We start from the raw sequence: 17,862 nt of genomic DNA on the forward strand, positions 1-17,862 counted from the left end.
ATGCTGTCCAAAGTCAAGGTTTCTCAACCTCAGCACTATGTTTTTTAAGTTATAATCTATTCATTTGATCATCAGATTCAGAATTAGATTACAGAATCGAAGCACTTTATGTTTTAAAAATTATGTACAATTCAGAAATAGGCCTGAAAACATAGGTATTAAATTTAGTGGACTAAAGCATAGAAAAAAGTTACAAAGCAGTTTTACCACCTAATATTCAGAAACTTATACATTACATTAATGACATTAAAAAACTCACACATTTAGAAATAAATTTAGAAACAATATAACCTCAGTGTTATTGACATTTTGGTCTGGTGAATTCTTTGTTGTGGGGAGCTGTCTTGTATGTTATAGGATGTTTAGCTGCATCCCTGGCCTCTAGCGACTAAATACCATTAGCACCCTCCCCTTCAGTTGTGACAACCAACAGTGTCTCCAGACCTTGCCAATGTCCCCTGGGAGGCAGAATCATCTCTGGTTGATAATGCCTGAAGTAGATTAAGAAACATCAGCAAATGAATTAATTAGAGGCAGCAATATGCATATGTCATAAGAAAACCTATTTAGAAAACTAGATTAAGATCCAAGTTGCTGCTTGGGTAAATAAGTAAAAATTAAGAGTCAGATCCTTTCTCTGTGTCTGGTTTTACTCTTTTTCAGAGCCCTTGGTGGGGAGAGAGGTCTTCTATTCATTTCAGGTTTCTATTTTTCAGAGCTTCAAACTGCCCTTTTCAGTTCTAATTGTAGCAACCTTCACTCCAGGCAGGGAGCCTCCTGGAGGCACTCGGGTTTATTGGCAGCTCAAGGCTTAACTCCTGATTATTTTGGTCAAGGAAATATGGAACTCAGTCCTATACACCTTAGAATATTGCACCTTGTTTCCCCTTGTGCTTTTTAGGCCAGAACATGACAAGCAGATCAGAAGGACTTTTTAGCATGGTGTTAAGTGCAAAGACTTTTATTATAGATGTGCAATAACCTGCAATCTAGATCAGGTTAGAGATGGATATAGAACGATTAATTAATCTTTTTGGTAGTTTTGATTAATGGTATTGGTTTAAACATGTTTCCTTTAAACAAAATGTTCTATAGGCCTAAAATAGATTTCTGTACTCATAATACATTATGTAAAATATCCATATTACATGAAATTACTGCATGTTACTTACCCAAAATCAATCAGTGCTTTTTCCTACCATCCCCAAGGGTTATCTTTGTGTTTTGGATATTTCTGAATCTTAGATCTGTTCAGTTTTCCATTGCATGCTCCTATTGCAACCTTCTTTTTGAGAATATTTGGTTTGTTGTTTAGTAATATACACAGAGGCCTAGTGACCATAGGATCTTCTGTGTGACTTAAGTCATCCATTTACCTTATTAGAATCACAAAGAATGGCAAATAGCTAACAGCTTCTTCCTATCTTATTTGGCTCTCATGAAAACAGTTGTAGGGAGATTGTAAAGTGCATAGCCCCATATAGCAGTTGGAATCCTTTAGGAGACCTTTTTAGATTTATGTAGGAGTGATGTTGAAGTCAAAATAAAAATGTAGTGATGACGCTCTAAATTTAATGTTTTATTTGGGAAGAAAGAATTGTAATTGGGGACATACACACAAACCAGGTGGTCTTCAGTTATGTCTAAAGAACAAAGGGAAGATCAAAGGTTTTATAATAAAGGAAAAATGTTATGTATTGCTTCTTGAGAGAGTTCACTGGCACTAGTTGGAAGAACTAGCACGCTTCAATTGGTGGGTATCAGTGGTGGGCAAAATTACTCCTATAGAATTGCACTAAGTTATCACAGAAGCTATAGCTAAAACTGGCTCCAGTTTCCAAGAAGCGGTTTCGGCAGTCAGCATTGCAGAGAATTAATATGCTTGGAGAATGTTTTGTACCCTGAGTGCTTTTCCCCTGGCTTCTTTACTCTCTTTTAGTTGGGTATGACACGAACGACCCAATTCTTAGGATCAACTTTCAGAGCAAAAAGATTTCTTTTCCACAAGAGGAATAACATAGTGAAAATTCCTCCCCCCTATCCCCCACGCCCCCTGCTTCTGCAGGTATATGTTTATGCCCTGGGCAGCTAGTAGGCTTACCTAGTTTTATATTTTACCATATTATGGAAAGGATTTGGGAAGAGGAGGCCTCTGGTTTTCTTATTTTCTTCCTCATCTTTGCTTTTTGTTTGTAAAAGGATCTGCTAAGTGATCTCCTTTTCTCTCTCCTTCTTCCCCCACTTCCTTCATTTCTTTTCTTTTCCCTCTACCTCTCAACACATGACAGTCTGCTTCTGTCCCCTGATCATTCTCTTATTGTCTCCTGCTGAACTGGTTTATTTTCTTTCCTGTCAATACAGTGAAAATTAACTAAAGTTTAGTAATGCTGGGGGCCTGGTAGATAGCATAGTGTCCTGCTGGCTGGCTGGCTGGCACAGGTTTACTTTTAATATCTCACCCAGATTAGCTGGCTGAATTGCTGCCAGAAGAAAGTGAAAGCATTTGCCGAATCCTTATCAGGACATGTGAGATTACGTGTTGAAGGAGTTTAATGTGCTTGGAGGTCAGTGACTAATGGAAATCTAGTAGTCCTTAATTGTCATTAAAAGCCTTTGTTTGTTGCTGTCAAGCTCTTAAGAGGAAGCCAGTGGGTATATTTCCTTTAATAGCTTTCTAGTACAAATTAATGATAAAATTTAGAAGATTAGAGGGCATGGTGGCTCACACTTGTAATGCCAGCACTTTGGGAGGTTGAGGTGGGAGGATCCCATTGATGTCAGAAGTTTGAGACCAGTTTAGGCAACTTAGGGAGACCTATCTATACAAAAAATTAAAAAATTAGCTAGGTATGTAGTCCCACATGCTCAGGAGGCTGAGGTGGGAGAATTGCTTGAGTCCAGTAGTTCGAGGTTACGGCGAATTGTGTTCATGCATTGCATTTTAACTTGGGCAAGAGAGCAAGATCCTGTCTCTCAAGAGGAAAATAAAAAAAAATTAGGGAATGACTGGACGTAAATGTATATAGTAATCACATATCTGTTATTAGGCAAGAGTAGTTGGGAAGTTATCAAACTCTTTTTTTATTAAATCATAGCTATGTACATTAATACTGTCATGGGGTACAGTGTGCTATTTTTATATACAATTTGAAATATTTTCATCAGACTGGTTAACATAGCCTTCTTGTCACTTTCTTAGTTATTGTGTTAAGACATTTATATTCTTCATTTAGAAAGATTCACATGTACCCTTACAAGATACACCATAGGCGTGATCCCACTCTAACTCTTGATAAGTCTAATCATCAGTTTGAAAATGAGGCATTGACAATCTGTGTTCTTTGCTGGGTCGCCCTGATAAACATGACCCCATTATGTTTCTTCGAACTCTTTGGTTCTACACAAGTAACTGTGCCATGTGAGTTGCAAACAAAGAGAACTGAATATTCCTGGAGAACAGTCTATGTGGTATTAACATAAAATCCAACAAATGCAAATGGTGCATATTTGACAATTGTGTAGTTATGGTTCTGTAAGGTAATTGGGCATAAAGGGAAAGCATTTAATCAATGGAATAGTAGCATTATCATTACCTAGTCAAACCAAGATGTTAATAGTTTTTCTTCTCTTGTTTTGTTGTTTAAAAAAATATCTCTTGCTTATTGTCAGTATTGTGGTTTTTACCAAAACACTGTGGTTTAATCCTAATCTTGTACTGAGCTCCTTATCATTTATATACGTTTTAAAAGGCAGAAGTCTTGGCCCAGATTTCCTGATATCAAGGCTTCTCCTTGATGAAGCTATTTTCAATTCCTCAAGTTTAAGTTGCCCTATCATTCTGTCTCACACCAAATATTTTCCCCTCTGTCCCCACTTTTGTCCATTAACACAGGCCTGCCTATGGGTTTCGTGGGTGGTGTAACCATCTAGTTTTCTTAAGGGGGTACTTGTAGTGGAAATCCTATTGCCCAAAGCTGTGGTGATCAGTGTTAGCAGTGACAGGATCACACTGCTTTCTGGGTTCAGGGTTCTATACCAGAATGTGGGCTTGAGGGAATAGAATTGGTCCATTTCCTATAATGAGAGAGTGTTGGGGTAGAGGAATGGACAGGAGTAAAGTTGCAGCCTGGAAGAGCTTCATCTAGATTCGTTGGTGGGGAAAGGAGATTTCATAATGTATTCACTAAACATTCACTTGTCTCTCAATATTCAAATCAAAGCAAAGTAAAGCAAATTTATTTTCTTGGCTATGAAGCCCAGCCTTAAAAGTATGTAGCCATGTCTACAAGACCTTTGGCTCTCAGGGGGATATTTAATTTCCTTTAATGGAGGAAAAGTTCTTTTATACCTTATAACTGCTAACCTGAGAGAAGCCCACAGGTCAACATAGTATATGGCTAAAGTCAGGGCCTCACTGTTGTGATGGGGAGGAACCTGAGAGAGGCAGTCCTTAGACTTCACATTTCATGGTTCAGGAATACTTTGAGACAGTTCTGAAGACCAACTAGTCATGGGTGGGAGTGAGGGGCAGAGAACCTCCTTTCATTAATATCATTTCAAGAAACAAAAGACTTTTATACACTAAAACAGTGAGAAGGACAAATTCTGAGAAAAAAGGACAGTCCTTAAAATGGAATATAATTAGCTTTATTAAAAAGACTTCTTATATCTTCTCAATTTTCTATGCCAAGGTCAGGTGCTTGGGTCCCATTGGATTGGAGGGCCCTGGGTTTCTGAACAGTGGGGAAGGATCATAGGAACTAGAGCTGGGGGTGAGGAAAATGAACTCATTAACATTTGGCCCTAGGTGGAAGTTAATTATGTCTTGCCCTGCAGGTGGGCTGAAGTGGAAATATTGATTCCAAAAGCAGTTTTCCAAATTTTTGAACTTGCAGTATAACATACATTTGTAATTCTGTATTGCCAGGTAGCTGACAGTTTTCTGGTAATGGTTAGATTGATCTTATAGACTCTTCCTTAGGGTTTATTATCATTTTGCTGTTTTCATAAATAAGAGAAGGTCTGTCATATAAATAACTTATGTCAGAAAAGACTTCTTCCATCCCAAGTATGTACCATTTGTGTAACCAAAGGGTGTTATCAGTAATAAGTCTTACCCCTTTTGCCTTTGGATTGTATTGTGATGAGCTTGTTTTTTTTTTCTTTAATTAGTAAAGCGTTTGCATTTCCTGACAGTGTGCCACTTGACAGAAGGTTTAAGTGTCTGGGAGAATAGTAATCAGTGGCAAGTCAGCTTGTGTTTGAAATGCGGCTGTTGGCAATCTACTAGAGCCTAATTGAAAGTTTGCTGTGTTCATTTTATCTATGGGTTTCTAGGTGAATGCCAGACTCCCAATTGGGACTCCAGATTACATGGCTCCTGAAGTGTTAACCGTGATGAATGGGGACGGGAAGGGAACCTACAGCCTAGACTGTGACTGGTGGTCAGTGGGGGTGATTGCCTATGAGATGATTTATGGGCGATCCCCTTTCACAGATGGAACTTCAGCCAGAACCTTCAATAACATCATGAATTTCCAAGTAAGGAGTCATTAGTAGATTTTAAAGTCATTAGTAGATTTTAAAGATTTTAAGTTTCATTTAAAAATTGTGTGAATGAATGTTTATAGCAGCGGTTCTCAACCTGTTAGTTGCAACCCCTTTGGGGGGCGAATGACCCTTTCACAGGGGTCTCCTAAGAACATCCTGTATATCCTATATTTACATTACAATTCATAACAGTAGCAAAATTACAGTTATGAAGTAGCAACGAAAATAATTTTATGGTTGGAGGTCACCACAATATGAGGAGCTGTATTAAAGGGTCACAGTATTAGGAAGGTTGAGAACCACTTTATAGGGAAATGAGCAGTACTGGAAAAATAATAATGGCAAATACTTACATACCATTTCCTTTGTGCCAAAAGTTGTTCTAAACACTCTATTCATTGTATTTCATTGACTGTTCATTACCAGTAATTGTAAGACTATGATGTTACTTTATGTACCACTAAGAAAGAAAAATTGCTGCCAATTAATCTATACATCTACAATGTATCCTGATTTCATTGCTGTTAAATGTGAATAAATGTCTTAGAATTATGAAATATAGTTTAGCTTAGCTAATCTTCAAAAACTCTGTGAAGTAGGTATTATCATTATTATTTTTATTTATAGACGAGGAAACCAAAACACAAAAGTTAATGAACTTGCCCAAAGTCACACAGGCAGTCTGATTCTGAAGCCCATGGACCTGGTTTTATAGTACTTCTTCTAAGTACTATTATATATTGTTGTAAAATTGAATGAGAGAATGAATTAGAAATGCAGTTATATAGGTATTATTTTGCCATATATAGACCTATACATATGGTAAATTTTTTTTTTTTTTTTTGAGACAGAGTCTCAAGTTGCCCTGGCTAGAGTTCTGTGGCATCACAGCTTGCAGCAACCTTAAACTCTTGGGCTTAAGCTATTCTCTTGTCGCGCTCCTAAGTAGCTGGGACTATAGGTGCCCACCACAATGCCTGGCTGTTGTTTTTTTGTTGCAGTTGTCATTGTTGTTTTAGCTGACCTGGGCCAGGTTCGAACCCTCCAGCCTTGGCGTCTGTGACTGGCACCCTACCCACTGAGCTATAGGTGCTGACCTATATATGGTAAATTTAAAGTATTTTTAATAACTCTACTTTTCATTATATTAAGCTCATTTATTTTTTATTTTATTTTATTTTATTTTTTGAGACACAGTCACTCTTGCCCTGGCTAGAAGTGGAGTAACATCATTATAACTCATTGCAACCTCAAACTCCTAGGCCCCAGAGATCCTTCTGCCTTAAGCTCCTGAGCAGCTGGTATATGCCTGGCTGATTTTTCTATTTTTTTGTCTTGTTTTAAGGTCTTGCTGTGTTGCTCAGGCTGATCTCCATCTTTTGGCCTCCCAAAGTACTAGGATTATAGACATGAGCCACTGCACCTGGTTAAACCCATTTTTAAGGGTTTGATAAATGTACATTTTGTAGTTTCAACCAAAAGGAAAAAGAGAACTTATTTCTTAGATCTTTGTATCTCACCTAATTTTCATCTTTCTGGAATGCTTAATACATATTTTTTATGTGCATATAGTAGTTGTTATTCTTGAGTCTCCTCTTGAGTTAAAGTTTCCTCTTAGATGACTCTTGGGGCTAATTTATTTCCTTCCTTTCCTAATCAGTACCTTATGCCAGGTACTGTTAGATAGCAGGTTTACAGTGATGAGCAAGAAGGAGAAGGCCCTCTCTGCCTTCTCTCTTCATCACTGCTCAGAAATCACAGTACATTGTGTACGTGCAAAAGCAGAGTGCAGAGGGATTGTGCAGGAGGGAGCGATGGGGAAAAAAGGTAGCCAGGGAAGGCAGAGAGAACAGCGTGATTTGTTCAGGGAGCTTTAAATAGCTCATCATTGTTGGGCAGCAAAGACCGAGTTGGGGAGCATAGTGAGATGAGATGGAAGAGGGGAGCAGGGGTCAAGCCATGAAGGATATTGAACCCCTACAAAGGAAGTGGGCCTATTGATGTGACAGGCCACTTATTTTGGGAACACGCCTTTAGTCCAAAGTGAAGAGGGCACTAAATTTCCTTAAAAAAACCCCCCAAAACAGAGAAGAAACTTGCATATATAAGAAATACTTTTTTCACTTTGGGATATGAGCCACAGCATCACTGCTAAGGAAATAATTGTTTTATTTTTTGAAACAGAGGTTTTTGAAGTTTCCAGATGATCCCAAAGTTAGCAGTGAATTTCTTGATCTGATTCAAAGTTTGTTGTGTGGACAGAAAGAGAGACTGAAGTTTGAAGGGCTTTGCTGCCATCCTTTCTTCTCCAAAATTGACTGGAATAACATCCGTAATTGTAAGTAGAGTCTCCATGTTCCTTAAATTGGGTGTTGGAATTTTGAAACATTTAAGAGTGATCTGAAATGATTCTGGCCCAGAGAAGCTGCTGTAAATTATAGAAATAAAGGTTTTAATTATCTACAAGGGTAGAAAAAGCTAATGATGTAATGGTCTTTGAGTAATAACTCTGCTTTAAATTGTTTGTGTGGGGCTAGGTCATTTATCAAACTCCATGTTTGTGTGGCCTTTAGAATATTGTCCCTTAGTAAATTAGAAGCACAAATTGATGGAGTTCAAAGGTTGTCCCTTGGTTTGACAGGGTTTCTCCTTACAGAAAAAGTGGATCTAGATATTTCATTTAAAAATAAGGAAAAAGAATCAGAGGTTAGGGAACGTGACTGGGATGCTCTGCTAATGGCTGAGCCTGCAGTAAGACTGTAAACACCTCACTGTGTTTGTTTCTTTCCCTCTACAATATTTGTCTTTGTTCACAAGCATGTGAAATCTGTAATGTACCCAACAGTGGATTCATTCATATATCCACTTTGTAATTCATTAATACAAATGAAATGAAGTCATAAAAAAAGACCTGATCAAAAAGATCAACAAATCAAAATGTTTAATTATTTTTTTAAACAAATCAGTGATTTCTTAAACCTTTTAAACTTTTGGAGTTATTGTTGATTAAATGTGATCTAATGCATGGATTAGAACCAGGAGGAAAGCAGTTGTCCTGTTTGAGTTTGTGTTTTATTTTTGGTGATGGAGGGAAGTTGGAAATGGAACCCATTTCTAGGTGTCAAAACCAGGTTTCTAGTTGGAGCCATGTTGTAATTATAATCTCTTGTACCTTCAGTTGAAAGCCCTTTTCATGGTTTCTCCTTTAACCTCCTACTGAAATATTTAGATAGGTTGCATTTTCCATAAATCTTTCTTGGTAGACTTTTTTTTTCTGGTAGCCATATTTTATTTTTCTAATTTTTAGACATCACCTCCGAAATCTTCAAGGTTCAAACCTTCTAATCAGTAATATATTTTCAGGGCATTCTTCCTTTTATGCTTTTAGAGGTTTGATAGAATTTTTTAAAGGGGCTATTCAAATACTTAATCTTTCCTTGTCTTGCCTTTTTATCCCTGTAATCTGATGGAATAACCAATTAGTATTTTTGTGCATAAACTTGCTGATTACGCCTAAGAACATATCTCTACTTATGTAAGTCAGTGAATGGTGGTTACCTGAGTAACTCTACGTTTCTTCCCCCTTATCTTTGGGAGATACTTTCTAAGACCCTCAGTAGATGCCTGAAACTTTAGATAGTACCAAACTCTATTTATACTATGTTTTTTACTATAGAGACATGGCAGTCACAAAGTTTAAATTATAAATAAGGAATAGGATGAGCTTAACAACAACGACTATTAATAAAAGGACAATTATAACAATATACTATATAATAAAAGTTAATAAAAGAAAGAATGTGGTCCCTTTTTTGCAAAATATTTCCCGTGATGGACTGCTGGTATCTGAAACCATAGGAAGCAAAACTTCAGATAATAGACGACTATAGTGAGTCTTCACTCAATGTAGCTGATAAGTTCTTCAAAACTGCGACTTTAGGCTAATTGATACAAACAAGTGTTAAGTTCCCATGGCATGTGTTTGGCCACAAAAGCATCACTAAACTTTTAAATGAAGACCAAAACACTTCTAATATTAAACATTAGAATAAATGTGAGCTCCATGCACTGTTTAGAAAGATTAATAAAAGCTAGTGAGATAACTCTTTGCCCACTTATTCCAGTTTAGGGTTGCAGATGGACAGAGCTTATGCAGGGAGCTCAGGGCACAAGGTGGAAACCAGCTCTGATGAGGATGCCACCCCATCACAGGTGCTCACACCGCCCCTGGAACAATTTAGATGTGCCAGTGAACCTCACGTGTACATCTTTGGGATGTGGGAGAAAAACGGTGCCTAGAGAAAACTCATGCAGACATGGGGAGAACATGCAGACTCAACCCAGATGGGGGCCTCACCTGGGAATTGACTTTTTATTTTCTTATCAGGATTATCAGGAAATGTTGAGTAAAATTATGTTATTTGAGGACTTGTTGTACTATATTTGTTGTTGTTGTTGCAGTTTTGCTGGGGCCGGGTTTGAACCTGCCACCCTCGCTGTAGGGGACTGGCACCCTACCCACTGAGCCACAGGCACCGCCCCACTGCTGTACTGTATTTTTGTTTTGGTCACCTTGATGTTGCTTTTGGTATTATGTCAGAGTTCTTACATTTGTTCTAGTATTTTTCTTTCAGGATGTTTATAGATTTTAGTCCTATTGGGTCTCCAAGTATAGCTGTTGTTCTGTAAATGAGATAGTGGTTATAGAGGAGGTGTGTCTGCGTAGAATGTGCTTCATGCTAACTATTACAAGGCCCCTCTTTTGAAAGGCCATGATTATCTTTGGGATAAAGTAATATGGTGATGGGTTACTATAGTCATATTCCTGTATGTTGCCCCCATACAGTTGCCATTCAGTGTCCATGTAACAATAAAATATCCTGGAGATTGGTTCTAGGATCTCTGCCCAATACCAAAATCCAAGGATGCCCAAATCCCATATATAAATTGGTGTAGTATTTGCATATAACCTATGCACATCCTTTTGTATGGTTTGAATCATTTCTAGGCCAGGCATGGTGTGGCTCATACCTGTAATTCCAGTACTTTAGGAGGCTGAGGAGGGAGAATTGCTTGAGGCCAGGAGTTTGAGACCAGCCTGAGCAACAGAGCAAGGCTCCAACTCTGTCTGTACAAAAAATTAAAAAATTAGCCAGGCATGGTGTCATGCATCTATAGTCCCAGCTACTTGGGAGGCTGAGGCAGGAGAATTGCTTGAGTCCAGGAATTAGAGGCTGCAGAAAGCTATGATGATGCTACTGCATTCCAGCTTGGGCAACAACACAGTGAGAGAGATCCTGTCTCTTAAAAAACAAAAAACTCTGGATTACGTATAAGACCTAAGACAATATAAATACTATGTAAATAGTTATTAAACCGTGTTCTTTATTTTTTTTATTGTTGCATTGTTATTTTTATTGTTTTCTTTTTTTCTTTGAGTATTTTCAACCCATGATTGGTTGAATCATGGATACGGAACTCACGATATGGAGGGCTGGTTATACTGGATTTACTATGACCTCTGTGGCTATCGGCTTTATTTTCTTCATTCTAATACCCACGTAGTAGCTCCTTCTCTTTAACACATGTTCCCTTCCAGACCCCCAATTCATATCATGGAATTCACCTTACCCAATTGAATCCTAATTTTTAAAAACCTGGTGATTAGCCAGGTGCAGCTTGTAATCCCAGCATTTTGGGAGGCTGAGGTGGGTAGGATTGCTTGAGCTTAGGAGTTTGAGACCAGCCTGAGCAAGAGTGAGACCCTGTCTATACTAAAAATAGAAAATTTAACCAAGCATTTGGCAGGCATCTGTAGTCAGCTACTTGGGAGACTGAGGCAGGAGGATCATTTGAGTCCAGGAGTTTGAGGTTGCTGTGAGCTAGGCTGATGCTGTGGTACTCCACCCAGCACGACAGAGCAAAACTTCTCTCAAAAAAAAGTGAGTGGTTTTTATTTGACTCTCAACTCCCAGTATAGTGGCTCTGAAGACTCAGGAAATGTATTTTCTTAAAAAAAATTCTTTTAATTTGAATATACCTTTTATTTTGGAATAATATTAGATTTATAGAACAGTTGCAAAGACAGTACAGAGAGTCCTTGCGTGCCTTCATGTAGTTTTCCTTAATGCTGTCCTCTTACATAACTGTGTCACATTTGTCAGAACTAAGGTTAATATTGGTACATTACTGTTAACAGAACTGTAGACTTTTTTCAGATTTTGCCAGTTTTCCTATTTATGTTTCTTTTATGTTCTAGGATCAATCCAGGGTACCATGTTGTAGTTAGAGTGTTTGATTTGATGGAACTAGCTAGACATTTAGTGTAGCTCAATCAATGGGTGGGATCCTCATGCCCACCGAGGAGTGGTAGTGTCTTTTCCTGGTGGTTGTGTGGCATTCCTAACTATGCAGAGCGGCATGGTATTAATTTCAGTGTTTACCAGCAGATTTTTCTGTTTTCTGTTATCCTCTGATCCCTGCATGTTTACAATCAACAAAGTTGATTTGAGTTCAGAGTTTTGTGAATGAAAACATTGCTGGACTTCATGCCATTTGAGCTATTTTCTAACTACGTAACTCTAACATAAATTATGCCTTTGTCCAGTCCTGTTTTTCATAAACACATGTTGAGCGACTTTCATCCACCAAAACACTTGAAGTCATTAAGTTTTCCAAGTTCATGGTCACTACTTAAATGGCTTGTGGTTTCCAGGCTGTTGAATATTCCACTTCCCACAACAAGAGATTGTCCTCTGATGAAAGCAACATTAGCCTCTCTGCTGTTTCACCCCTAATTCTTCTTTTTCTTGTAACCAATGAAAGGAAGTACTGCTTAACACAGCAGGTAATAATCTTCTAAAACTCATTATCTCAAGAGGTGGTCCTGGCAGGATATATAAATGCAATTTAAGAAGGGTCTAAGCAAATTTATGAATGACAGCACTGGGAGTAGCTACTGAGAGAAACTAGGACATGCCTTGGCTTTGACACTGAGGTTAGGCAGAGCTTCTGTTCCCTCCTGGGTCCTGCCCCTTGGGACTGCTGTGGGCAGCACCACAGGAAGCAGGTGTCTGACCCAGTTCAGGGGATACTTATTCTTCCAGAATGTCAAAAGCTCTGTGATGAGTTACTGCCACATTCATGGGTGACGAAGCACCCATTATTCTGATGTTTCTTGCCTAGCCTCACACAAGGTTGGGTTTTTAACTGCCTATTTATTATCTTGATTTCGAGGCTGCTTTGCAAGTTTCAATAGGAGGTTTCTTAACCATACTAGTGGCCCTGGGCTTTATAATATTGGTGATGTTTCAGATGCTGGGCAGGATTCTGGTTGTACCCAGGCTGATTTTTCTGGGTTTCTGGAAACCTGAACCCAATCAGAGCCCTTCTTTCATAGCTCTGAGTTTACATCTACCTTGACTGGCATCATGTACCTGCTCCCGTCAGTGGGAAACTTGTGCTGTCTGGTGGTCTTTTCTATTAAGTTTTCTAGAATATCTTCCCCCAAGACATAGTGATATCAGTGGTGCCTGTACGCTTGTACCCTTCATCCAGTACTGCCAGGTCTGAACAGTGAGAAGTGATTATGGATTACTTCCTAGAACATTTATGGCTAATAGTCTAGATATTTTTCTTGTCTGTTACTTATGACACAGGCTTTCTCTCCTGAGTTGTTCAAAAGACACAATTCTTAAAAAAGTATTCTGATTCTCTAAGTCCTCAGCATTTCTTAGCAGGGAGTACATTTCATTGTGATCTATCTGGTAGTGACTCAGTGGTGTTCCCATGCTGATGACACAGTGAGATACTCCCCTTTGAAATATTTGTCTTTTATTTATGTGTGTGTGTGGCTGATTTTTATTTGCTGCCCAGCCTGGATGGCCACCGTGAAACCTCTGGCGTGTGATCTTGTGGTTGTTCAGTAACCTGAGGGATGATAGCCTTTGGGTTAATGGAGAAGGATTTTATGCCTACCTAGCTTCAGGTGAAATTCTTATATATGTTTTTGTGTGTAGAAATAAGCACTATGTAGCTCTCTGGGTTTTTTATTCTAGTGCTTTAGTATGATAGGAAATATTGTTTAGGGAGCATCTGTTCTATACCAACCACTAGGTGTTCATGTATACCACACTATATTACTTCAGAACTCTTCTGTCTAACATAAGAATTATCATACCCATTTTACAGATGTGAATATTGTTGTAACTTGTCCAAGGTCATATGATAAAGTGAATGAGAAGAGTCTGGATTTGTGGTGACGTCTGTGTGATTACAAAGCCCGTGCTTTCCATACCATATGTGCCTTAGCATAGCTACTCGTTATTAGTTATAATATTAGTGATGATGGCAAAGAATAAACTGTGTCACACTAGAGAGTAGTTTAATTTCTGGGTCTACTTAAGACCCAGAATTGCAGTGACTTTTGAATTTATATATGAGTAGTTACAATGTGCTAAGTGCTATAGTAGGTCAGATGAGGCCCTGGCTTCATAGAGTTTAGAGTCTAAGATGCTAACTGGTCTTTTACTTGGATAGAACCTGGTTCTGTTAAATTGTTGTACCTTAAAATGGTAGGAAGTTTAATACTTATTATAGACCTCCCCCTGGTTTACTGAACCACACACACATATGCTTGGTTTTAAGCAAAACACAGACCACAGACTCTGTGACCTGGTGATTCCTTCCCCACATCCAGCGCCCTGTTACTCTCCCCATATCTCAGCCTGGATTGATGGCCCACTTCTAAAATTGGGAAGAATGAGTTGAGAAGACTCAGAATGGGCCCTGTTTTCTGTTGATTGTTGATTTAGAATAGGGTTTCTCGATGTTGGCACTGTTGATGCTTGCAGCCAGATGATTCTTGGTGGTGGGGGCTGTCGTGGGACTTACAGGATGTTTAGCAGCATCCCTGGCCTCAGATAAAGTAGCACCCTCCCCCCTGCAGTTGCAACAGGTGCAAATGTCTCCAGACATAGCCCAGTGTCCCTAGGGAGCACAGTCAACCTCAGCTGAGAACCATTGATTTAGAAGGCCAGCTGGTTACCAGGAGAGAGAACATTACTGTGATCTGAATCTCTCAACAGTGCCATTACTAAGAAACAGTACCTGGGGACAGTGGGACCTTGCTACTCATAATGTGGGCCGTGGACTGGCAGCCTCATCATCACCTAGGAGCTTGTTAGAGATGCAGAGACTCAGGCCTGCTGAGTCAGAAGCTGCATTTTAATAAGATCCCCGGATGATTCCTGAGTTTGTGAAGCCCTGCAAGAGGAGAAAATTAGATCTGTCAGCCTTAGAGTTTCTTGCTTATCTTTCAGTCTTTCTTCATTTTATCTTGTAGGTGAGGGGAGGCTGCTTTTCAGCTCAGGACTCCCGAGTGAATGGAACTTCTTAGAATTGGTGGGTTTTATTTCCTGCTTTACGGAATTTAAAGCTTTTCTCCCAGATAGATTTTTATATCCTTCAAGGAGTTGGCAGTGGTAGGAATCGAACTCAGGTTTTGCTGACTCCAGGTTCTTTTTGCTTTTATATATTTGAAAATGTAGGACAGCCTCACATCCCCCTACCCATAAAGGGGGATTCATAAAAATTCATGTGATACAGAAGGTTACATAGTAAAAATATCTCCCTCTCACTCCATGCCCAATCTCTCTCCCTCAAGTGAGCCACTATTGTCAAGTTTCTTATATAACTTTTCAGAATATTCTGTGTTAATATGAACACTACCACAGCCTTATCCTCTTAACAATATCTTTATGCTACCTTCCAAGAACTCAGAAGTTGTTACTGGCAGGTTATTTTCCTGCGTCAGTGAAATAATTGAAGAGGTCTTTAGGAAGACTTTGAATCTGCCTGTCTGCTGTCAGTTTCTCTCTCTTCCTCCTAAGTGAGAACCTTTATGGTTTTAACATCAACTTTCCGTTAATTTAAGGGAAAGCCCTTCAATAATTCAAAAAGTTGGGGAATTAACCCCCCGGGGGGGGGGGTCAATTGGTTGGGGCCCTGGTTTTTTTTTTTTAAGACAGAGTCTCTGTTGCCCTAGGTAGAGTGCTGTGGCGTCATAGCTCACAGCAACCTCAAACTCTGGGGCTTAAGTGATTGTCTTGCCTCAGCCTTCCAAGTAGCTGGGACTATGGGTGCCCACCACAATGTCCGTCTATTTTATTTATTTTTTTTTGCAGTTTTTGGCCAGGCTGGGTTTGAACCCCTTACCTCTGGTATATGGGGCCTGTGCCCTACTCCTTGAGCCACAGGTGCTGCCCCCAGCTTTTTGTTGTTGTTGTTGTAGTTGTCATTTTTGTTTGGCAGGCCTGGGCTGGGTTCAAACGTGCCAGCCCCGGTGTATCTGGCTGGTGCCCTAGCCGCTGAGCTATAGGTGCTGAGCCTGTTTTGGGCCTTTTTAAGGTCTTGCTTTTGGAGTTCTATCATTTGAGCAGGTATCCAGTCATGTTTTGTTTTCTAAGCTAGTTTAAGAAGGATAGTAGAAGTACTTCTCTGTTAGGCTTTGTTGGCCCTTAAATGTATCTCCCTGTTGGACACCCAGTCACTTTATGGGTAGGGAGATGTGAGGAAGAAGAGCTGGGTCTTTTTAGGGGTGCCAACAAGGGGGAGGAGCAAGGTAACGGTGGGCATCTTCTAGTAGTGATGGCAGAAATTTAACTCACTAGACCAGGAGCATGTGGGCATAACCTGCTAAAACAGAGGAATGATGAAGAAATGTAATAGTAGCTCTTAGAGTCTCTTTTGGGGTATGCAGGTGAATATTTGTATGTCTCTTGGGGGCTGTTCTGTTTTTATAGGGTAAATTATTGATTAGTGAAAATAGGATACAAAAGAGCTAAATGCTTATGAATTAGAGTTATGGCATTCTTCCCCCTTCCTCTGAATTTAGAAGCTATATCCAGAGAGGTTAAAAATATGGAACATTCTAAGGTAAGAATTTACCTTTATTCCAAGGTAAGTTGAGACAACTTACTTTAGAGATAATTGTAATACTAAAAAGATAGAAGTATAGAAATCTAGATGAACGGAGTATCAGGGCAGGGAAATAAGGTTACATGTAAAAACAAAGAAGTTCCTTGTTGCCAGAGGAAGAATGTTTTGGTACTCCCGATCACCTACTGGTCAAAGCAAAAGGGAGAATGTGAATAGTTGTAAGTTATAATACGAACAGCCTTAGTCTCATGAGAAAAAAGTCGAGAATGCTTTGCTCAGAAAGGACTCAATTTTCTGAAGCAGAGCCCTGAGGAATTTAACCATTGGGTTTCCCATAAATGACACTCCCTGTGCCATGGTGGATCGCATCCCTCGAGTACATGCACTAGTGGTTTCCGTAGGACTGCTTCCTGCTGTGACTCTTAGAGCAAGCCAACAGGGTGATGCCAAATTCTAGTTTGGTAAATCAGTTCCAAATGAGATAAATTAATACCTTTTTAGTGGGAAGATGGGAAACAGAGAGTAGGTTTGTTGGAGAGCCCATAAATTGAAGTCTTCAACCCTTAAAATGTCACTTGCAGGAAAACCTTTTACAAGCAAACATGGGAATGATTTGGCCAAAGATTCAAAATTATATTAAACATCTGGGACTGTATTCAGCAGCCAGCTTTCTAATCAGTTCTATGAAGTGTGGTGATTGCATTGATGCTCATTTTCTGAGGGTGAAGTTTGGAGGGGACTAAAGAAGGCGGTTGGCAGGAGTCAAAGAGATGAAAGCCTCAGGACAAAGAGTAGGAGGCCCAGGTGGTTCATGACTGAGGCTTTGGAAATGATTTCTGGTATCTCACTTCAGAGAAAATAAATATAGTCAACTCTGTTAGTCCCTGGTGATGGAACATTCAGCTATAGCTGTGGCAGTTTGGGATCTAAAACCACCCTTCCTGTCCTTCAAAATTCTGATTTATAAAGTACACACACAAAGAACAGATAGCCAGAGAGAAACCAAAATACCCACTTTGTTCTTGGCAAAGCGAGCATTCAGTCACCTTTGGTGCAGGGCTCTGGGCAGTTTGCTCATCCCAGAAGACAGAGAGGATTGGTGGTCTTCCCTCATGGACAGGGAAGCCTTGCCACCGGGGGCCTGGTGGCAGTAAGGAGACCGAGAGCAGTGCATCCCAGCAGTTGGTGGAGTGCCTGCTAGGTCTGTATGTAGGCAGCAGAAGGAGTGTTAAGCTTACTTTTGAGGCAAAGTAACCTGGCATCTAGTAAAACACGGCCAAATGCATGTCCAGCTCTGATGAGTTAGACTAGGCCTTCCTCCCTCATAGAAGGAGTTAGTTAAGGGGAGAGACTAGATGTGTTTATTCAACACTA

The 17,862-nt window shown here is 39.5% G+C and overlaps 1 protein-coding gene across 3 annotated transcripts in view; it reads left to right on the forward strand.

Moving 5' to 3' along the window:
• The window catches only part of CIT (citron rho-interacting serine/threonine kinase), a 181,704-nt gene that overhangs the window by 33,714 nt on the left and 130,128 nt on the right, over window positions 1-17,862 (forward strand). For all 3 annotated transcript variants that reach the window (XM_003789925.1, XM_003789926.1, XM_023513311.1), the window contains exons 7-8: window positions 5,338-5,541; window positions 7,735-7,888. In XM_003789925.1, coding sequence (XP_003789973.1) covers window positions 5,338-5,541; window positions 7,735-7,888 — 358 coding nt within the window. The remainder of the gene's footprint in view (window positions 1-5,337; window positions 5,542-7,734; window positions 7,889-17,862) is intronic.

Source organism: Otolemur garnettii, unplaced genomic scaffold (genome assembly GCF_000181295.1).
Source record: "Otolemur garnettii isolate 467f Iridium unplaced genomic scaffold, OtoGar3 scaffold00038, whole genome shotgun sequence".
Taxonomy (NCBI): Eukaryota; Metazoa; Chordata; class Mammalia; order Primates; family Galagidae; genus Otolemur; species Otolemur garnettii.